Source organism: Pongo abelii, chromosome 11 (assembly GCF_028885655.2).
Source record: "Pongo abelii isolate AG06213 chromosome 11, NHGRI_mPonAbe1-v2.0_pri, whole genome shotgun sequence".
NCBI classification, from domain to species: Eukaryota; Metazoa; Chordata; class Mammalia; order Primates; family Hominidae; genus Pongo; species Pongo abelii.
In genome coordinates, this window is record NC_071996.2 from 58,944,300 (window position 1) to 58,968,634 (window position 24,335).

Genomic DNA, 24,335 nt, shown 5'->3' on the forward strand with positions numbered 1-24,335 from the left:
AGAGTGAGCCCTCTTTCACTTCTGGATCTACTTCCAGATGCTTTAGGGAGATTATTAAGAAAAAGTGCTGGCTGGGTGCATTGGCTCATGCCTGTAATCCCAGCACTTTAGGATGCCAAGGTGGGCAGATCACCTGAAGTCAGGAGCTTGAGACCAGCTTGACCAACATGGCGAAACCCCACCTCTACTAAAAATACAAAAATTATCCAGGTGTGGTGGGGGGCACCTGTAATCCCAGCTACTGGGGAGGCTGAGGCAGGAGAATCGCACAAACCTGGGAGGTGGAAGTTGTACCTTGGAGCTAAGGTCGTACCACTGCACTCCAGCCTGGGCAACACAGTGAGACTCTGTCTCAAATAAAAAAAAAAAAAAGTGCTATTTCATAGAATTCTGTGTGACAACTTAACTGCCCAATATGGTTGGCTTTAGGTGAGGCAGATGCCCTAGGACTTCTGATCTCACTAACTGCATCAACAGTTCTGCACTGCTGATGCCAGAAAGGTGGACAGATCTAGAGGCCCAAGTGACCCATACATATAGGCAAAGATGACCTAGCAGAGCTGAGGACATGAGATTTGGAGTCAAACCTGGGATCAAATTTTGATTCTTTGAATTACTTGCTCAAGGGATAACTAAAGGTTTCCTCACTGGTCAAAAGATTCCTCCTTTCTATGGGAAGTGTGAGTGACACCTAAGGAGCTAATGTTAGGGGTGTGAGCTGGCAGCTTCTAGGCAACTAATGGATCTATTTCTTCTTCCTTCTCTATCTACTCCAACCTCAGGCTTACTCTCCAGGTCCTCTGACTTTCAGTGAGCCATCAGAGTTGAAAAGCAAGCATATATTCTGTTTTAAAAATATTTGAAAACCTATCTCCCAAATCTCAGCTCATATAGTCAATTATGTTGTTAACTTATTTGAAGTACATATATTCAGACAGAGCCAAGGGGTTTTCCTCAATTTTTAGCTATAAAAAGTTTGATAATTTAAGTGTTCAGATATTCTCTAATTGCTATTAAAAGAACTTCTGTGTGATTTCTCAAAGGAATCACAGTCACTTAAAATCTGGACAGTACCTTCAAGGTGAACTAGACCTTCATTCTCAGCTACGCCAGAAGGATGGGCTCCTTTTTTTTCTTTTGTGTGGACCCCAGTGGAGATGACAGTGTAACCATTGGCAACTCTATCTACAGAGTGATCATGAATCCCTCACCGAATATGTTTACACTGAGAAATGTTGCTTACTCTCATGTAAGTGCAAGAAAAAAAATGTCAGTTTTTAGAATCACAAAGTGATTCAGGAAGTGAATAAAGGCCATTAAAACATCTTAAGATTCACTGTCAGGAGATACTTGTTGGATTTTCCTTTTAGGAATGTATAAATATGGTTGGTCTTTTTTAGTGACGAAAAGCAGGAAGCAGTTTCCCTTAAATCTTACGATTCCATTGATCGAATCATATATTATGGGAGAGAGCGACGGTTGCAGTCTGAGGTGATTTGCATGAGACCCTACTTTATACTCCAATTATTACTGTACATGATTACAGGACAACCTGGTTGTTAATTGCCTGTGGTCTTTAAATATGCACTTCTTTCAGAAATAGACACTAATTATTAGATCTTGTTTTTGGTCTCACCCGAAGTTGCAAATGTCTAGGATTTTTTTTTTTTTAATTTGCAAGTCTAATGATATACAGACATAGTAAAACTGATCTCATTCTGAATCCTGTTCAGGGTGAACGTTCTCTGGGATGTAAACTATAAAAGATTGTGAACTTGGCTTTCAGTTCTTTGTAGGTGTTCATGTGAGTCTCTTGACAAAACCTGTATGTTTGCATCAGAATGCTGAAGGAATTTTATCTTTCTAAAATATAGATGAAAATTGGTAAACAAGTTGAAAAAAAATCTACTTCTCCCATAATTAAATATAATAGAAATAACATCAAAGTATTATTACATATTAGATATTCTCCCAATTCCACCAAGATAAAAATTTTGTGTTTGGGAGCTGTGGTTGGAATTATGCTAGGCAAAAGGCAGTTTGTTTTGTGTGTTGGGCTCTCCTCTCTTCTGGCTTCAATGGCTGAATTAGGGAATTGATCCTGAAATTGATAGAACTGGAGTTGTTCCTGTCTTTAAGCCAAGGTTGGTGAACTCATGTGTCTACAGGGGATAGAGTGATGAGGTACAAGTGTGAAGCCAGTGAGCAGGAATCCTGGACTAACGAGCGCACAAGCCCTGCCTGAGGATGGCAGCTGCTACTCAGTTTTAGCAGATTTATCTCAGATAGAAATTCTGATTTAGATGTGAAATATAGCAATTTAAAAATATTGGATGTATGATTTGGTTTTTAAGAAAGTAGTGTGCTAAGCAGAGAAAACATTCTAGTGCGACTTCTAGTTTTAACACATGCTCTTCCCACTTCCTTTCCTGGTTTTTGTCACCCAGCTAATGCCTATTACTTTTTCTCTATTTGATTTAGCTACATGTTCCAAGAAGCCTTCTTGGGTCTGTATAAGAGGTGCCTCCTGTGGCTCTTGTAGCCTCTTTTCTATGCCTATATCCACTTTTAAACAATGTTATAATTGCTTCTTTATCTTTTTGTTTTGTTCCCTGGGCTATAGAATGCTTGAAGGCCTCCACAAAATACTGATTGGATGAATAAGTTTGATGAATAAATGATGGTGGGCCCAGGGTTTCCTCAGGACGTAGAGTTTTTTCCTTCCTTCCTTCCTTCCTCCCTCCCTTCCCTCCTCTCCTCTCCCCTCCCCTCCTTCCTCCCATCCCCTCCCCTTCCCTCTTTCCTGTTTCCTCCCCTCTCCTCCCTTCCTCTTCCCTCCCTTCCTTCCTTCCCTCCCTTCCTCTCCCCTCCCCTCCCCTCCTTCCTTCTCTCCCCTCCCCTCCTTTCTTCCCTCCCACCACCCCCTCTCCCTGACACAGGGTTTTGGTCTCCCAGTTAATATAGGGCCTGTGGCCATTCCAAGGCTTCTCCTAGAACCTCCAGATCAATCCTTCAATAAAATCTGTATCCCAAATTCCTGTGTAATCAAACTGCCTTAGAAAGGAGGGTGAACAAAGGGAGGGCAGGTCTAGGAAGATTTGGAACCCAAAGCCCTCTTGTCTTAAAGCGTGTTGTTAACCTGTTTTATTCTTGCTGCTTTTCTCCTTTTTATTTCCCCTCAATCAACATATTCTAGGAAAGGTAGAGTGCAGATGTGTTTTTGTGACTCAAAACCATATAAAGCCAAAATGAGTCTTTTTCCTGTCATAATTATAAGTAGGGCCTTAGGCTGTGTTTACTGCCTCTAAAATAAACGTGGTACTTAGCTTCTCAGTTGCAACACTTCCCAGCTTTTATGAAAAAAATAAACAAAAATAAAATGTTATTTTAAAAAGTAGTGTCAGAAAGTAAATAAATTACCCTTAATAGTGCTGTATATTTTTAAAAAATATTTTGGAGGGACTGTTCAGTAAAACCTTCAAAACAAAACTACACCAAACGAACTACTTTCTAGATTTGGCAGCTGGTCATTTCTCACTCTATTATAACTATTTAGTCTGGTTTTTAAATTTTTTTCTCAAATTATATGTGGTGTCAGAGTGGTATAGTAGTGTAACACTTAGTCTCTGTTGCCAAGCTAAGTTCAGTTTTCAGCTCTACCATGAACCCACTGTGTACTTATGGACCAATTGCTTAACTTCTGTATGTCTCAGATAGTTCTGTAAAATGAAGATCTTAGTAGTACCTAACTCATATAGTTATTGTGAGGATTAAATGAGTAGAAAAAAAGCAAAACCCTTAAAATAATGTCTGGCACATAAATGCTCTTTACATAATTCACTTATTATTTTTTTGAAGTCAAGTGTATTGAGGTATAATTTGTAGTATAAAGTGCAGTAAAATTTACCCTTTATAATTTACAATTCTGTGAGTTTTGATACAGTTATGTAATGAGCACTGTGCTCAAGCTGTAGAATATTCCTATCAGCCTCACCATTCTTTCATGCCCTTTGTACTCAGTCCTTGTACCCCCATTCCCAGACCCTGGCAACCACTGATCTGTTTTCAGATTCTGTGCTTTGCTTGTACAGAACATGATATAAACAGAAGCACTGGAATCATGTAGTATGTAGACTTCTGAATCTGGCTTCTTTTGCTTAGTGCAGGGATTAGTAATAGACTTTTCTGTAAAGAGGCAGAGAGTAAATGTTTCAGGCTTGCAGTCCATATAGTCTCTGATGCAACTGTTCAGCTCTGCTATTACAGTCATGGACAACACATAAATGATTGGATGTGGCTATCTTCCAGTGAAACTTTGTTTGCAACAACAGGGAGCAGCCAGATTTGGGCTGAAGACCATAATTTGCTGACCCCTGATTTAGCATATTGCATTTGAGATTCACTCATGTTGCTGTGTGTAGCAGTAGCTTGTTCTCTTTTATTTCCATTTATTATTCCATTGCATACACAGTTTGTTTAGTCATTCACCAGGTGAAGGATGTTTTAGTTCTTTTTTCCAGTTGAGGACAATTATGAATAAAGCCATTGTAAATATTTGCCTACAGGCTTCTGTGTGAACACAGATTTTCATTTCTTTTGGGTAACTATCCAGGAGAGGGATTGCTTGGTTGTGTAGTGTGTGTTTACCTTTATAAGACACTCCTGGCCAGGCACGGTGGCTCACACCTGTAATCCCAGCACTTTGGGAGCCCGAGGCCAGTGGATCACGAGGGCAGGAGTTCAAGACCAGCCTGACCAAGATAGTGAAACCTGTCTCTACTAAAACTATAAAAATTAGCCAGGTGTGGTGGCAGGCACCTGTAATCCCAGCTACTCGGGAGGCTGAGGCAGGAGAATCACTTGAACCCGGGTGGCAGAGGTTAGAGTGAGCTGAGATTGTGCCACTGCACTCCAGCCTGGGCGAGTGAGACTCCATCTAAAAAAAAAAAAACTCACTCCCAAACTGTTTTCCAAAATAGCTGTATAATTTTGCATTTCTATAAGCAGTGTAAGAGAGTTTCAATTGTGTTGCATCCTCACCAGCACTTGGTATTGCCCTCCCTACCCTTTTTTTTTTTTTTTTTTTTTGGGACAGAATATCCTCTGTCACCTAGGCTGGAGTGCAGTGATGTGATCTCGGCTCACTGCAGCCTCCTTCTCCTGGATTCAAGAGATTCTCCTATCTCACCCTCCTGAGTAGCTGGAACTATAGGCGTGTGCCACCATGCCCGGCTAATTTTTGTAGTTTTAGTAGAGATGGGTTCTACCACATTGGCCAGGCTGGTCTTGAACTCCTGACCTCAGGTGATCCTCCTGCTTCGGCCTCCCAAAGTGCTGGGAGTGAGCCACTGCACCTGGCCTTTTTTTTTTTTTTTTTTTTTTTTAATTTTAGCCATTGTAAAAGACCATGAAGATTCTTGGAAACCTGAGTAAAGATATATTCAGTTGGAAGTTCTTGAAGGGTTTTCTACATGGAAATGACATTATTTGGGTTTTTAAATGATCACTCCAATTGTACTATAGAAAATGATATGGAAGGAGGCTGGGTAAATGTGTTAAGGCCTTTGGGAGAATATCATGTTAGTATAGGGGAGAGGGAAGATACCCTGATTTGAGAGGTAAAAGTGGAGATGAAGTGACTAGATATGGAAATTTTTTAGAAGGTGGAATTGATAAACTCAGTGATTGAGCAGATACAGGACTTAAGAGACTGGGAGCTCTCAAGGTTGTTTCCACATTTCTGGCACCAGCAACTACATGTATAATGACACCCTTACTGAGATGAGGAACACTGACAGAGAAAAAGATTTGAGAAGATAAAGTAATTGGGCCAATTTTGAGATATATGTAAGACATCCAAATGGAGGTCTCAAGTAGGCAGTGTGAGATCTGGGTTCCTGAATGGTGGAACAAAATTAGAAATTATTGTGGTATAAAGGATATTTGATGATATGGGGTACATAAGATTCTCTCTCTCTGTTGAGTTTAGTGATTTGAGGAGAGTGAATTGGATAGACCTAAGAGGAAATTTGGTGTTTAATTTTGGGCAGTAGAGTGACATACAAAGGAAGCTAAGAGAGAGTGGTTCAAAGAGGCTGGAGAGAGAGAGAGTTGTCCACCAGATGCCCAGATGAGTGAACAATCATTTGTGCATTTATTGGATTTGGTGGCATCGTTGGCATTTAGTCAGTTTTGTGGTTGTTGGTAATGGTTGGGTGTATGTGAAATTCAGATTAGAGTGAGTGTGAGGAGTAAGGAGTGAGACAGTAGAAAAAAACAAGATTTACAGGTCTTTCGGGAATTTTTAGGATAGTTAGAGATATATGTAAGAAGTGTTTATTATCGTTGGGACTGAGATAGGTTAGAGCTTGGTGATGAGAAGGACAAGGGAGGGAGCGAATATGGGAGAAACAGTGTTGTTAATGGAATGAGATCCTCACACACTAGTGATGCCTTTTAGATCCAGCAAACTTGATGAAGGGAAAACTCAGTCAAGATTAATGTTCACAGAGTAGAATAGAGGACTTTTAGTATTACCAAGTTCTAATGAACTATATCATAATATGGTCTTTAAACTTATTTCTCAAGTATTTCTCGAAAACTTACCAAGCAGAAAATGTCAGCAATCTTTCTGATGTGTGAAAATGCTCTGGCGGTTTAGTCACTTGTCAGTCTCATGTCCAAGTCCTACCCATCTGTCCTGGCGCAATTGAAACCCTCAAATGAAAGACTCTCCCTCCCTCATCTGAATGGCCATAGCCTGGTGTTTTTTTCCCTCTAGTGTGGCATTTATTCTTTCTATGTACTTGTTATATATATATGTGTGTGTGTGTGTATAGTGTGCGTGTGTGTGTGTGTGTGTGTATATATATATATATATATACATATTATTTTTTTCTCATTAGATGGAAGACAAAGACCATAATTGAAATATGTTATGTTCTCTGTAGTACCTACTGGTTACATTTATTTAGTTAACAAACTAAATGTATATAAAGGTAAAAAATGGGGTCATGGTTATTAGCAGATAATTAAAAGAAGGTATGTGAAAAATAAGATTTTTGTGGTTTGGTGTCAGACTTTGTAGCCTGATAATAAGTTTTTATGAAATTTAGTAAAACATGTTTTGAAAGTTCCTAATTATATGTGACTAAAAGATCAAATTATTTAACAGAGTGATAACAGCAACAACTCTGGTGGTTACTTTGTCATTTACCAATGACTTTCAGATTATTATTCCATTCAGACTGAGGATAATTCAAAGATACAAGGAGAAGTCACAGGGGTTTTTGCCACCATTTTGCAAGTGAAGAAATCAGAGATAACGAGTCAACAGTTACCTTACTGTTAACCGGGTGCTAAATCCCAGGCTGGGATCTTCTGATCCTAATCTGGGTTTCTTTCAGTTTACCCAATGGCTTCTAGATTTACTTTCATAGAAATCCAACTGGCCTGATAATAATTAAATGCAACTGCAGGGGGTAAGTGGGTTTCCTTTATTTGAATGAATTTAAAAAATCACTTATTTTGGGTGATTAGGATAATCTCTTGGTAACACCTGAGGTTACCTCCTCTTGCACATGCACATGCTTTGGCCTGTTGGCCTAGAGCTTCATATGGGGCTCCTGCAGCAGAATGGGAAAAACACCACCATCATGGATTGCAATGATGCTGTGATTTGAAGAAAAGAAAATGGAAGTCACATATCTGTGGAATACTAATAGAGCAGTGCTGGCCAGTACTGTTTGCTATAGTGAACAAACCTAGTATTAGCATTTTGGAAAAAAAACAGACACCCTTTTCCTGGGTTTTTGACTCTGCCTTCTGGCAACTACTTATTTTTAAAGTCCAGGATCATTTTTGATTTAGGATGATAAGCTACATTCTTTAAGAAACTAGAAATATGGAAGGTCATTATTTTTTAGGAGGACTATGTCAGGGCCTTTAATTATATTATTGTTGAAGTTTCATAAAAATTGTAATAATGGGCTGGGCCCATGCCTGTAATCTCAGCACTTTGGAAGGCCGAGGCAGATGGATTGCTTGATTCTAGGAGTTCGAGACCACGCTGGGCAACATGGTGAAACCCCATCTCTGCAAAAAATATGAAAATTAGCTAGGCTTGGTGGCGCACACCTGTAGTCCCAGCTACTCCGTAGGCTGAGATGGCAGAATCATCTGAACCTGGGGAGGTTGAGGTTGCAGTAAGCTGTGATAGTGCTGCCGCACCCCAGGTCGGGCAACAGAATGAAGCCCCATATCAAAAAAATCCAACAAACTATAATAGTATATTTATATTACTTTCAAGATATAAAATCTATAGTTTTATATTAAAATATTTAATATGGAAGTCTTTGACTAAATTTTTCTGAAAAATATAATCCTCATTAAACATAGCTCATTATTTAGTACCTTCTGTTAAATAAATTCTTTTCAATTGTACTGACTTTAACTTATATACCCCCAAACTCTAGAATATAGTTTTGTCAGGAGAACTGAGGAATGAAGAATGTATACTTCTGAGAAAGTGTGGAAAGACATGAAGTCCTTTTTCCTCCTCCTTCATCACTTTAATATGTTATCTGAATGAATTGCTAGTACTGGGTAAAAAAATCTCCTTATGTTCCCTTATAAATTGCCTTAGATAAGGTATTTGGGAATTGCTATACAGTATTATGAATAATTGAACTTGGCTGTATATGAAGCAGTTGAGACATTGAATCTGAAACCAGGTGTCCTATGGCTAAATAGTTGTGATTCATGAAAAGAAATACACTGAGAAATGTAAGGATTGTTTTCCCCCAAGGCAGTTGGTCCTGTAACTCTATGTGGACTGTGGACTGTCTTTAGCTCTTATATTCCTTATTTCTATTAGAAATCTCCTTTTAGTATATTGTAAAATTTGTTAAATTGACATTCCTAATGGACAACTGAAAGTGATCTGCTTTTACATCAGATGAACCTGGCCTATGTTAAAGCAGCAGACTGCATTTCAGAACCAGTTAACAGGGAGCCTCCTTCCAGAGAAGCTCAGCTACTCACTTTGCAAAATACATCTGAATTTGATATCCTTGTTATTGGAGGAGGAGCAACAGGAAGTGGCTGTGCACTAGATGCTGTCACCAGAGGTAAGTCTTTTTTTTTTTTTTTTTTTAATTTTAAAATTCTGGGGTACATGTGCAGGATGTGCAGGTTTGTTACATAGGTAAGCATGTGCCATGGTGGTTTGCTGCACCTATCAACCCATCACCTAGGTACAAGCTCAGCATGCATTAGCTATTTATCCTGATGCTCTCCCTCCCCCTGCCCCACCCCAAAGGCCCCAGTGTGTGTTGTTCCCCTCCATGTGTCCATGTGTTCCCATTGTTCAGCTCAGAGGTAAGTCTTGATGCGGATAATGCTTCATCCTTTCTCCCCAGTAAATACACAATATGCAGTCTATAGTAGTGAGGACACATTTCTCTCTGTTTCCAGATTTTCTATCCTTAATGAAGCACCTTCACAGTTTTTGAAATACAGGCACTGCACAACTTTAAAATGAAATATAACTCATTTCACTTCAATGAATTTATTTAAAAAGAAAACTTTATATTTTATGAGTTTATTAATTCAATGTTCTGGTTTTTTTTTAAAGCACATATTTATATTTATGTAAAATAAAAACATTTTTATATCGCTTGAAATCACATATCAGTCAATGGTAGAAAAATTTATTAAACTGAAGTAATTTATTAAAATAATTATCTTTGTTCATGTATCTCTTAAAATCATCTCTTCCAGTGAAATATGGACTGCAGTTTGCGAAACTTTAGTTCATGTGAATAAATAATGGAAAATATTGCTAATTTATAGTTCTGTCTCAGTCATTCTGTCTATTAGTGGAAAGGCATGATGAAAATGGAAACGAGACGTGTAATGAAAGAAATTTTATTGTAGAACACCAATGCTCTTGGATATGTTGTATTTAATAAAATACTATGTTTGTTTTGCCTGTTGGTATTAGCGTGGAATTTGGAGTCAGGGAAATCTGGGTACTTATCCTGGCTTAACTTCTTTAACAGATGTGTGTGTGTTGGGGGACGGGGGGTAAAGCACTTAATTTGTCTAAGGTTCCTTATCTTTCAAATGAGGAAAAAATACCTTCTCTGAATGATTGTTGTGAGAGTTACATGTTAATCATGAAGAGACTTAGAACGGTGCTTGTCACACAAAGTAGAAGCTCAGTAAGTTATAGCTGCTATTACTAACATGAATGTGAAAGACTTTCAGAACCAATTGTCTTGGAGAAGGACTCCATTGTGGTATCCTCAGATGTCTCGAATTGGGTAGGATACTGCTGCAAGGAATTTTGACTGTGGATTATTTTGGTTGCTATATAAAGTTCAATATTTATTATATTTTAACACTGAATGGGAATGATTTATTAGATGGAATAATTATTCTCAGATCAATTAAATTACTACTGCAGCCACTCTTGATTTAGTTACTTTATGTACCTGACAGAATCTACTCTTATGGAAATGAAATGAATTTAGTGAGGTCTACACACACACACACACACAAAAGTACACTAGATGACTGATTTCACAGGACCCACACTCAGGTTTTGGTCCATGCAGACCTCACAGCCTAAGTCGTTTTTGTCAATGCAAAATAATGGCAAGTTCAAAATACAGGCACAGGAAGTCTACTCTGTTACAAAGTTGAGCCCAATTTTTATAAAATTTTCTGTCTCCAACCGTGAAATATAATTTGAGCCAGATTAACCTTGATACACTAAGGCCTAAAGGAAGAACAGTTTGAGAATAGATAATTTGAGAATAGATAATTTGAATTCAGCTTTTTTCCCCTTGAAGACCTGGGAAAGAAGGTGGAAAGAGGGGACACATTCCCAACATAATGGGAGGTCTTGTTTGGAACTACCCCTCCTAGAAATTAGAATTTACTAGGTGATAATTTTTTACATCAAAGAGGATCATTTCCGCAGTAGGATTCAGGAAAGCGTATTTTTTGGTATCTGCAGGCATTTTCATGCTATGTACTAAAATATATAGCCATTCTTTTTATTTTAGTTTTACAAATATATGCTGAGCGCCTCCTGTGTGCATGGCGATATGCAAGGTGCTACAATGAGCGTACAAAGATGATTGATAGAGTTGGTACTGTTAGGGTGCCCATGGTTCTATAGTGCTTGTTTGCACAGACCAGATTACGTGATAGAGAATATGTGAGCCTTTTAAAAGGCTCAGGGCCATTATGGACACTGAAAGATGAGGGTAGTCTTATCTACATAGAATGGTCAGGAGTGGGAAACTTTACTTACGCTATTTGGCATAGGTAACATTTTAATAGGCAAACATTGCTTGCTCAAAGTGTTCCAGTCTGAGAAAATGTGCAGGAGGAACAGCATGGAATCAGTGTATGTGGGAGACAGCATGTGTTGTAATTTGGAGCATTGAGGCTATATATGAGAGAACATGAGAGAAGAGTGGAAAGGCAGGGCTGGGTCTGGTATGCTAGGGGAAAGCCTTTGGGCTTTATTGAATAGACCACTTGGAGATACTGCCTTAGGTTTGGTGATGGGGAATGGATACACGATACTGAAGAAACAGTCAAGAGCATAGGCTTTCTTTCAAGAGATGTGGAGAAAAGAAAATAGAAAGGAGGTAACTTGATGGTGTGGTAGGATATAAAGAAGGGAAACAGTATGTTTCAAGGATTTTTTTCCTTTTTTCTTTTTATAAAGATAAGAGTAATCTGAATATTTCTGTAGACTCGGGAGAAAAGTCAGTGCTAGGGGAGAAGAACCTTAATATGCAAGTATTAGGTTGGTGCAAAAGTAATTGCGGCTTTTGTCATTACTTTTAAATGTCATGTACCAACCTAATAGTAGAAGGCAAACATGAGGAACAAGGTCTTGTGAAAATACAAGGAAAGAGATATCAGAGATGTATCTTGGTTTTAGCAGGAAGGTAAGAGATTTGTTTCTCAGGGACAGAAACAAAGGGTAAATTCTAAGACATAAAGAGTTTGTGTGAGTATGAAGAGCTACTCTTAAACAAATACGAGGTGAGATGTTCTACTTATGGGTGGGAGTAAGGGATGTCATTGCAGAGAATATGACAGGAAAATAGGGGTTTCTTTGCTGTTAGAAAATTTAAATTTATTATCCACATGGGACATTTATGTGTGTGTGTGTGTGTGTGTGTGTGTCCAGTATTACTGAGAGTAGAGGTACAGAAAATAGACAGTCACATAGAATCTGGAGTTGAGAATTGAGTGGATATCAATGATGAAAAGAAAAAATGAGACAAGATTCTATGAAAGCAGAGGAAATTGGTGAAATGTAGGCCTAGAGCTGATAAGGGGTCATGAAGTTACAAAGCCAGGCTTCCCTGGAAGAGTTGTTAAAGGTCGGATTGCAAGACTTCAAGTGCAGTAATAAGGCAATCACTAAGTGACTTTTATTCTTTTTCACCTTCTGAAAAGTCTTACTATGTTTGCCTTTGTGCACTTTGTATATTTATAGTTTTTAAAAAAATAGACAAGATTGTATTTCTTTTTTGCAGTGTGTTTCTTTCAAATAGTAGTGTGTTTATATCAATCTTTACATTTATATAGTATTCATGATTTTTAATGGCAAAATTCCATTTTATTTATTTTCATTTAACAACTTTATGGAAAAACTCATTGCAATGATGTTCTTATTAATTATTCTTTAGGTTGTTTTGGGGTGTTTTTTTTTTTTCTATTTAAAACACTACTATTTGTCAATCAAGTTCTGAACCAGCTCTGAGAATAGTAAGACTAGTAAGATGTGGCCTTCATTTCAAGGAACAACTTAGCAGTTTATTACTATTTATTGAACAAATAAGCTTTTTCTTCTGGCAGTGAAGGGCATTCCGTAGTGATCAAGGTATTAGCTAGTATATTAGCAGATGATTGTGGGTGATGATAGTTGTGGTGGTGATGATAAGGATGACGATTTTGAATAGTTAAGAGTTTCCAGAGCCTGAAAGTTGATCAGGTTTTTAATTTTTACAGTTAACAGTAGCTAAGAAAATGATGTATTTTTAATATATCTTGACATATTAATTGTGGTCTTAAAATAATTGCCTGTCTTATTTTATATATGTGGAATTATGATTTATAAAAAGGATGGGCAAACTTTAGCTTGTATTTCTTCTATTATGCTGGTAGCCCTCTGGGAGTAGCGTTTATAATTAAAATTTATAAAGAGATGGCTGAAGGTAATCTATATTTATCCTTTTACTACAATTCCTGATCATATCAGTGGCCCTCTGAAGTGTGAAATAATCATGGGCATTTGGTTAATGAATTGTTCATTGTTGCTGTTCATTCATGGAATTTGCTCTTTTATCATATTTGATGCTTCGCTTAACAACAAATTTTGCTTTCTCTGCATTTGATATGTTTTTACCAAATTATTCCTGATTGTATCCATTAATCTTTGGTCACATTTGACAAAAATAAATTACTGTGATCTTTCAAAGTTACCAGTAATAATTAGATTTTTCAGGAAATCAAAGTTTTGGGGGGAACCACTAGATGTTAAAGGACTCATACAAACATGTTTGCATGAGCTTTTTGATAAAATACTGTGCCCAAATGCAATTTTAGTAATGGATAAACAAAGACTATAGAGGAAAAACAAAAAGTCATGGAGTCTTCATAATGAACATTTATTCGCATTCTTATCATCTGCATTTTCTTGGGAATCAATTTTCATTTGTTTCATTTGGGAATATTATTTTATAAACACAATATGCAGACTTCTCACGTTCTCCTGCAGGTCTCTAGAATCAATAGAAATTGCTTCACTCTTTAACACCTCTGTGTCCCATTCTAGGACAGAAGCGTGTCCCAAAAGCCCAGTTGTGGGCACTTTGCTCCCAAAGGAAGCTGGAAAAGGAGAATCTGAAAATATATTCACTCCCACAGGTTCTTCAAGGTGTTCTCTTTAGCTTTTTATGTTATTTTATGTAACTTTACTTGTATGTATCTGGGATTACCTAGTACATTTTTGGTTTAAAATCTGATGTATTTGCATTCTTGGTGAGCCTGTAGAAAATAAAATAAAATAAAATAAGATCTGATGTATAAAATTTAACCTTTATGTCTTCAGTTCAAATTCCAGAGAAGACTGCCTCTTGCTGAAGGAAAATATTAACTGTAGTTCTCTTGTTTACAAATGGAGACTTTTATAAGTGGTATTTGGCTAGCAATTCTTGAATTCCCACTATAATTCCTAAGGCAGTATAGCGCAGTGATTAAGGACACATACTATGGAATTAGAATGAACTTGGGTCATGTCTTGGCTTCATTGCTTACTACCTCTGTGACTTGCGACAAGTGGCTTAACCTTACAGAGAGCCTTAAGTTTCTCAGGCATAAATGGAGGATAATGATAACATTCTTCTCTATAAATAAACTTTTGGGAAAGGAAGGAGGTGTGTGCATTGCAGGATAAATGCAGAAAAGGGAGAGCCTTGGAGATAGTACATTCTGAGAATTATGGTCTCCACCCCTCCACCATGAAGGTAGGAGAAAATTCTACTTCAGAAGCTAGAATTGCAGGAAGTGAAAGTTTGCTCTTTGCTGGACACAGCTAATTAGACTAGATTGCAAATTTCTCTTAAAATTAATCTGGAAATTTAACATAATTTTAATTAATGTAGTGCTTTCCTTTGGCCAGGGTCAGGAGAATCGACTTAAGAAACTGTAAAACTTTAAGAAGAGAACTACGCCTGTGAAATTTACTAGACTGATTTTGAAAAAGACTACTGATAAGGGAAGTAGAGTCCTATCAGATACTAAAGTGTATTCTAAAACTACTGTAATTAAAATAATCTGGTAAAGGAATAGAGAATCAGTCATGGAGTCTATAAATTAGTCTATCAGTCTTTAAATACATGAAGTTTAGAATATGGTAAAGGCAGCATTTCAAAACTGTCATCATTAGTTACTTAATAAATGATGTTGGGGTATCCACTCCCCCCAATTTATATATATGTGTGTGTGTGTGTGTCTGTGTATGTATGCATGCATATATATTCTGTTTTATCATACTCCATGTGAATCAAGGATGTAACATTAAAACATCATAAAACTATTAGAAGCAAGTATATGTAAATTTTTTTTAAAAATGCGGTAGGAAAGGTGTTTTTAAGTATGACAGCAAAAAACCATAAAGGAAAAGCCTGCTTTTGATTTTATAAAAATTAAAATGTATCCATGGCAAAAGATGTTAAAGCAAAAAGGTGAAATTTGGAAAATATTTACAAAATAGCAAACAGACAGGGTTTATCTCAGGTTTTTTTTTCCAAGTTTTGTTTTGTTTTGTTTTTGGAGACAGAATCTCACTCTATTGCCCAGGCTGGAGTGCAGTGGCTCCATCATAGCTCACTGCAGACTCAACCTCCTGGGTTCAAGAGACCCTACCACCTCAATCTCCTGAATAGCTGGATCTAAAAGTGTGTGCTACCAGGCCTGATGAGTTTTTAAATTTTTTGTAGAGATGAGGTCTTGCTACATTGCCAGGCTGGTCTAGAACTCCTGAGATCAAGTGGTTCTCCCACCTTGGCCTCCCAAAGTGTTGGGATTACAGGCATGAGCCTCTGTACCTGGCCATTCTACACTTTTCTAAATCATTTTGTTATGTTATATCTGTGATAAATAGTATATAGTTAGATTATATTTATTTATTTTATTTCTTTTTACACTTAATAGACTATGTCTTTTAATCAGTAAATGGAATCCATTTACATTTTTTTTGATTCCATGTGCATTTGCTTTGTATTTTTTTAATCTTTCATGCTTTTTATTTTGCTTCTTTTCCCCCTTTTCTGCCCTTATTAGATCAGTTTTGTTTCATGCTCTTTTTCCATACCCTCAACTCTGTAAGTATAGTAATGACCATCCTTAAGTACCATCAGAGACTTTTCTTGGAACCAAAAGACTCCTGCCCTTGTTGATTTTGGGGACCTTGCAGACTAGCTGCTGAGACAAGTGGTGCCTTGGCTGTGGTGCTGATGCCAAGGCTGTGTCTGTCTTTCTGCTTCCTGGGCCCAGAGAGTGGTCAAGAGAAGCTTGTCAACCTCCCTGCACAAGAGGCAGACACTTTCTTCAGTCCCAGCAATCAAATGCTCCTCTGGCTTTTTTACCTTTCCTTGTAATGGATAATTATATTCCTCTTACCCTTTTGGAACTGAGATCTTGATTGCCTTTGCCCATTTTTAGACCTTGAACCTAGCAAGAGAGAAGCTTTTGGTCTAAACATTCTGCTCTGAGTTTCTGTTACATTTCAAGTCCATTGAGTTTTAATCTTATTTTTGAGTTAATTATGTCCCTTAAAATATATGCATATATAATTTTCTGTGTTTAGAGAAGAAGAAGAGTTCAAAGCTGAGCTTACAATGTTATACTGGTCAGAATTTTATTTATAACAATATTTATAATGGCAAAAAATTGGAGTCTGGCTTAATAAATTGGATATTCAGTTATTGAAAAGAGATAGATGTATAAGTATTTACAGGGAAAATGGCTAAGATGTGTTACAAATTTTAAAAAAGCAAGTTGTGAAGAATGAATGCTAATTTTTATTTGCTTTTAAAGTGAGATAGTATCAGATAGTGTTCTTTAGTAAGCATAGAAAAGTTTCTGATAAAATATATAAGACAGTTTTAATAGTTAACATTGTTTACCTGTGGATTTTGTAACTAGGAAACCAGGAGGCCATTAGTATAGTTTTTTTACATCATTTTCTTTTTTTGCCTTTCTATATTATTTGGATATTCTTCCTCTCTTTGAACATTGGGTATGTTTGATAATACCCAAGTAAAAATAAAAAGCAACAGCAGCAACTCCCTTATTCCTTAAAATTGTGTTATTGCAATTGTTACAGCCTAGTACAGTTTTGTGACTCCATAATCATGTGTGTACTTAACAAACATTAAAGTATGTTAATGATGTGTTCTAACAACATCATATCTCCATTAATCTGTTTTCTAATATAGACATAGAAATAGATATTAAATAACCAATTCAATATCATATATTTGTATAAAATGCTAACATTCACTTTTAGAAAATACCAGGCCAAAGCATAGTATCCTGATCGTGAGGATTAACAAGTCAGGATTACTTTGCAGCTTTACAAGAGGATAATATTTTAGAGGAATTGATCCTTCCCATAAAATGTTCAGCCTTCGAGTTAGTCCCTTTTCTTATTAATGGCAATGGCTGTCTGAAATCCAAAGTTAAGCACCCAAAGCTTTTCTAAAGAAAGATAAACTCACCTTTAAAAAAAAAAAAACTATATTATTTTTCCTTCGTGCAGCATGTGGCTTTAATACCTGTTCTTAAGGTGCTAACATACAAAGCATCTTAAATTTTTTGATTTTTTGTGCTATTATCTTGGTGTCTCTGATACTTATTTCAGAGTGATTATTCTCACCTTTCTATTTAGAAATATCTTAATAGTGACATTTCTTAAAATTTATTCTAATGATATAATTAAAGATACAAGGAGTTTAAATGAAAATATAATCTTGCAGCACTATCTGTAATAGTGAAACAATGAGATAATCCAAATGTTCAAAAATAAGAAATTGAATAAATTATAAAAATTAATAGAATACTATCCACATGTTAAAAATGAAATTATAGAAAAATGTTTATTGACATGGGTAAATGTTTACAATAAACAGTGTTAAATGGAAAAAATTAAATATACCATATGTTCCTATTTTTACAAAAATGTACATATGTGATTATATACATGCATAGAAAATGTGAACGTTTAAATACCCAAATGTCAACTGTGGTTATCTCTGAGTGGTGTGATTACAGGAGAGTTTTATTTTGTTCTCTTTGCTTCTCTGCATTTATTATATTGAGCATGTTTTTATGCATAATAAGATAATCAGTAAAAGGTATTAAAATATACTTCTGTTCTATTTCATGTTGTGAAAGTTAAATGTCGTACCATTTTTCCTCTTAGATTGTAATTATCCTTCTATATTCATCCAACTGTTTTGATCCATGAATTGGTTTAGTTGGAAGTAATTAGACATTCCCACTCAGGTCAGAAAAGACAAAGCTGTAAAGAGCTGTGTTAGTTCATAACCCTTGCCCCACCTAGAAGATACAATTTCAGCTTGCTAACAGATGAGATGATAAATGGAATATAGATTTCAAGTTGACTTTATTCTTCTACTCTAACTAATCTTATTATTCTGCCTAAGATTTCAGGTGATTTTACTCCAAATATTAATATTAATAGTAATAAAATATTAATACTGTCGCAAAATTCCCCAGACTACCTACTAAAAGTAATCAATAATAAAAACAAAGCCTTAAATAATGATACTACCACTCCCACTAAATGTTCTGTTTCATCTTAATAGAGATACAGCTTATTGCTTTCCATAAAAAGTAGCTGCTAACAAGAAAAAAGGAAAAGAAAAAAAACTTACTATAAAGTCTTGAACTAATTTAGTGAATTACCTTCAATACATAGAGAGGCCAGCCCTTCCCTGCCTGTAATGTAAGGAGGTCGCTCTTTCCACTCTGAAGGAAGATCTCTCCCCAGCCTCCTCAAATCCATAGTAAGGAGTAGTTGCTTGAATCCTGGGTGCATTATTTTTTATGCCCTTCAGACTTAATTATTTTACCTAAGAACACAAAATGCTAGCATTGAATATCACTTAATACTATTCACTCTCTGAGAAGATAAAACACCTCCCTCTTTTCACTTCCTTGCCTTATACTTAACATACCAGAAAACTGAACTCTTAATTTGATTTCAGTAATTTTTGAGGTGAGGAAACAATTTGGATTTTTGAGAATTGAAACAGAAAGGGACAGATTAGATAACAGAACCACAGAAGAACCTCAGCAGGCTTTTAAAAATGTCATTGTCTTCATTGCAGTTGGTTGGTTAGTTAATTAGTTAAGAAATAGTTGAGTTGCAGCTATGACTTCTAATAATGTCTTGATTTTATTTTCCTCCTTTCTACTTCTCATTCAACAAAAATGAGAGATTTAAAACATTTAGCATATAATAACAGTTGAAAATTAAAGAAAATTTTTAGAGTTTTTTTGTGGTTTGGAAAACTTTCAGTAATACTTTTATGTTACATGGCATTTTAATATATCAATTTAGCTATAACTTTGGAAACTAAAATTTTAAGTTTTTGCTCTGGAAGGAGCAGTATCATTTCTTTCCAGAAATTCTGGTGGGTAACTTGATGATTTGACACTAGAAATAATGGGACAAGAAAAACAGCCTCGTTTGACAGAGAGGCCCATTTTAACTTTTGTTGGTATTCACTAGGGTTTCTCACATAAGTACATGTGATAACTTTTAAAATGTCCAATACTGGAAAAAGCAGTTTTGAGAGCTTTAAAGTGTTAGCTCTCACTTAAATATCCTGAAATATCCTCCTGAGATGGCTTGCTAATTCCTAGAGTAGTTCCCTGCCTCACACTCTGTCAATTTGGGAAATTAAAAAAAAAAAAAAATCCATCCTGACAACACAGCCCATAACATTTTCTCTTTATATCACTCTTCAATACCATCTCTGCCTTCTGAGGCCGGATTCTTCGTTGCCCCAACTCCTGTTATATGACACTCGTCCTCCAAAAGGTCTCCTGCCTCCAGTCCTACCTCTACCCCTCATTCCTGCAGTCAGAGAAATCTTTTCTGAACCTTAGTCTGATCTCTCAGCTGAAAACATTTTGATAGTTCTCCTGACAGCATAATAGTATTTCTCAAAACAATATCTGAGAACTTCTAGAAAAAATTTAAATGCTATTCCTTTTTTATAATAATAAATTAACAAGCACACCCTGGTTCCCCAGAATGGATACCTTGTAACTGTGTAAAATACTAAAAATACTAATATTAGTGCTTGCCTGTGCATGCTACATCTTTTTTTTTTTTTTTTCTTAAGACGGATTCTCACTGTATCACCTAGGCTGGAGTTCAATGGCACGATCTCGGCTCACTGCAACCTCCGCCTCCTGGGTTCAAGTGATTCTCCTGCCTCAGCCTCCTGAGTAGCTTGGATTACAGGCATGCACCACCGCGCCTGACTAATTTTTGTTTTTTTTTTTTAAGTAGAGATGGGGTTTTGCCAGGTTGACCAGGCTGGTCTCGAACTCCTGACCTCAAGTGATCCTCCCACCCCTCCCAAAGTGCCGGGATTACAGTCATGAGCCACTGTGCCCAGCCACTTTTTCTTTTTCTTTTCTTTTCTTTTTCTTGAGATAGGGTCTCATTCTGTCATTCAGGCTGAAGTGCAGCAGTGCAGTCTTGGCTCACTGCAACTTCTGTCTTTTGGGCTCAAGCGATTCTCCCACCTCAGCCTCCCAAGTAGCTGAGAAAACAGGCACATGCCACTATGCCCAGCTAATTTTTGTCTTTTTCGATTGATACAGGGTTTTGTCATGATGTCTAGGCTGGTCTTGAACTCCTGGGCTCAAGTGATCATCCTCCCGCCTTGGCTTCCAAAGTGCTAGGATTAAAGAGTGAGCCACTCACACCTGGCCACATCTTGTTTTTTTCTGATGAAACATTTGTTTCTTAAACTGATCCAGGACACATAGCTCTGTTCTCAGAGGCATCTTCCTTTTGAGGAAATCCGGATATTACTTACTTGTGAGAAACAGTGGTTAACAGGACAAGATCCAAATACCCGAATGTATAAGAAGAGCCCTCTGAGATCTGCCTTCCCCATTCTTTGTACCTGCACTCCAGCCCCTGAGTGACAAGCAGCCCCTGGATAAGCTAGGCCACATCAACCATTTGCCTTCTCTTTCTTAAGCTGGGCTTTGTCAATGATCTTTCCCTTTCTTCACTCCACCTGCCCTGAACACATACTTCTCTGTAGACTCTTCTTTCCTGACGACTCCATCCCCAGATCCAAGGAAAACTCCCATCTCTCCCGTCTTGGCTATAGTTAATCTTCACACAGGGAATTGTGTTACTACAAAACTATCCCCAAAACTTGGTGGCGTAAAACAACAATTATCATCAGCCAGTTTCAGTGGGTCAGGAATCTGGGTGAGCCTTAGCTGGGTACTGTGGCTCTGCATCTCTCATAGTGGACAGTGCTTTCTAATAACTTGCATGGTTGTTGGACTGAGGTCTTTGTTCCTCACCACCTGTTGACCAGGAACCTCCCTTTGTTCCTTAACTCACAACATGACAGCTTGCTTCACCAGAGCAAGCAAGCAGGAGGGCAATAGAGAATACTGGAAAGAGAGAGAGCACTTCCCAGTCTTTAATGACCTAATCACAGTAGCAGCACGTCACCTGCTCATTAGAAGAAAAGTGCTAGTCTAGCCCACACTCCAGGACAGGGGGTGACATACTAGGCAGTTGGGATTACTGGAGACTGTCTAAGTAGTCTGTCTACCATAGGTTGTAGGATACCTTAGGGTAGGTATCCCTAAGGATAGGTCCAGGTGAGGAAGCTGTGGGCCGTGGGGGAGGCTGCTTGTCCTCTCTCAACCTTGTTTCCCTGCCTCTCATGGTGTGGGCATCTTGATGCCATGACAGTGATTCCAGGGTTTAAAGAGAGGTATATTTTAAATAATCTGGCTCTTAAATATCATTTGAAAGTCAACTCCCTCGTCTGATCTTCAGCTGAAGAAAAAATGGTCTATTTTAGTGCCAGAAGAAGAACTCTGTGTTGGACTTACTAAGAAAAGGTGATATAGCTCACTGAGATAGTGCATTCTTAAGAGATTTGCAAATTTAATTTTTTTGGGTTTATATCCTGAATTTACTTTCTAACGTGGAGTATGATGAGAGTCTTCTGGATTTTCAAACTTGGCCTCTATTAAACTGCTGCACTTTGTGTACTTGCTTTTCTTTGAGCAGGGAGATACCTGACAGCCTAGTCCATGCCTAATTCACTTCTAATATCAGGATTTTGGCTCTTAATATTCTTAAAAATATGTACTAATATTTTTCTGTGTTCTTAGTATATTCAGTACTAAATTTGCTAGGCATTGCTAGCGTTTCAATAGCTGAGAATTTTACAGGTCTTTCTCTGGCATATATACTTAAAAGGAGTGACCTGGGGCTGTAATACCTGTAACTTTTGTGTTATTTTTCTAGGTAGTTAAGGCATTAACAGTTTTTGACCTTGAATCAAAATTCTCTACTTTTCTCTCCACAGCTTCTAAATATTTTGTCCTTTTGAGTCAAGGGAATTGCCCTGATTTTATGATGACATTTGGGTACGATATTTAAACTGTTAAAAGTTATAAAAATGACCCTTTGGTATTAAATGTAATAAGTGGCTTTGAATTGAATACATGCACAGGTTCTCCTAAATGAACTTTGTGAGTCCAAACTGCTCTAGTTACGTATTCTCATTGTAATTGGATTCTATGACATTCTTTCATCCTCCGAGAGTCTTCCAGGCCATGAAAATTCCTCATGGCTTGGTGTCGATGTATACTTTGGGTCTTTTGGGGTATTGGCTTTCATCTCTCAACTCTTGTGTGACACTTGTAGTACTGATGGTCATCTCCAGGCCTGAAGAGTCAGGGTGTCTCTGCAGCAAAACAAAACTAGTTACCCCTAGGAGATCTATAACAGCCCTCAAGTAAAGGGGGCATGGGCAACTTCTAGAACTGACCTATCTTTGCTCAGCCTTTCCTTATCGAGAATATGTTCTTCTTCTTTTTTTTTTTCCTGAGATGGAGTCTCACCCTGTCACCCAGGCTGGAGTAGTGCAGTGGCACGATCTTGGCTCACTGCAACCTCTGCCTCCTGGGTTCAAGCGATTCTCCTGCCTCAGCCTCCCGAGTAGCTGGGATTACAGGCACATGCCACCATGCCCAGCTAATTTTTTGTATTTTTAGTAGAGACAGGGTTTCACCATGTTGGCCAGGTTGGTCTTGAACTCCTGACCTCAAGTGATCCGCCTGCCTCCGCCTCTCAAAGTGCTGGGATTACAGGCATAAGCCACTACACCTGGCAAGAATATATTCTTTACTCATGGTTGCTCTGCACAGTGTTCATTTTTACTGGCTTGTATTTCTTTGTAATTCTAAAATATTGTCATGTTCAAAGGTTTTAAATTAGACTATAAACACCTCAAAATCAGAACTTATTCTTTCTTTCTTTCTTCCTTCCTTCCTTTCTTTTTCTTTCTTTCCTTTCTTTGCTATCTTTTCCCATTGTATATCTGCCATAATACCACTCCAGACACATTTCTCAACAGAAGTCAACACACAGAAGGAAGTCTAGTCTAGATTTATTCATGATGCATGCATTAGAGTAGATCAGAGATGAGGGGCTGCGACAGGTCTGGACTGTTGTGAGAGATGAACAAGAGTTCTAGAAGGCTTTGCAACAACATTCAGTTAACTCTACATGGGTAGAGTTGGGTGCTAGTCTCTCCTTTGACCTTCTAAGTGCACCAGAGTACGTTACTGCCATGAAATTGCACTGTAATATTTTCTAGTTGTGATTCATTCACAGCTTAATATGCTTCTAGTTCTGACTTGACTTTTCCCCCAGGAAGAGCCTAAAATCTCTTCATTATAATATAGACAGTGTACTGCACTTTGAATACAAATTTATCCATGTTCAGAGTAATTTTTCTTGTGATTGTCTCTACCCTGGAGAAGTGCCTTTAATGAATTACATACAAATTGTGTAATTTAAGAAGTTAATTTGGTTTTCTGGTTACACAGGACTAAAAACAGCCCTTGTAGAAAGAGATGATTTCTCATCAGGGACCAGCAGCAGAAGCACTAAATTGATCCATGGTGGTGTGAGATATCTGCAGAAGGCCATCATGAAGTTGGATATTGAGCAGGTAATTGTGTATGCTGGTTATTAAACAAAAATTGCAACTATGCTTTTTTCTACCCAATTAAATCAGGTTTGTTTTTTTTTTTCTTTAATGGCTTTTAGCATTTCTTCCTGTTGGAAATACCTATTTAGTGTATTCTGCTGGAATATCTTTCAGGAGAGGTGTGTCAGTTCTTTCCTGTAGTATTATGTTTATGGGTAATCAGGGGCTTTTTCTTCACAAGCATGTTGAAGTAGCAGATTTACAAAATCACTTTTGGATATGTTGCCTTTTAACAATTGTGATTGGGTTTTTGCCAATGGCTACCAAATTGCTACTTTGCAAGCACTTTCAGGGGAGCTATGTTGTAATGCAGGGGGAGTGCGAAATTGATCCTCTTAACTACAACTGCAGTCATAGGCTTATATTGTCACTGACATATTCTGAAGGAAAAGATGATCTGAGTCATGCTTTTCTTATGTCACACTTTATTGT

General features: G+C 37.3%; 1 protein-coding gene across 2 annotated transcripts in view; it reads left to right on the forward strand.

Moving 5' to 3' along the window:
* Positions 1–24,335, forward strand: part of GPD2 (glycerol-3-phosphate dehydrogenase 2) — a 145,319-nt gene that overhangs the window by 48,503 nt on the left and 72,481 nt on the right. For both annotated transcript variants that reach the window (XM_024243243.3, XM_024243242.3), the window contains exons 3-4: positions 8,957–9,128; positions 23,740–23,864. In XM_024243243.3, coding sequence (XP_024099011.1) covers positions 8,957–9,128; positions 23,740–23,864 — 297 coding nt within the window. The remainder of the gene's footprint in view (positions 1–8,956; positions 9,129–23,739; positions 23,865–24,335) is intronic.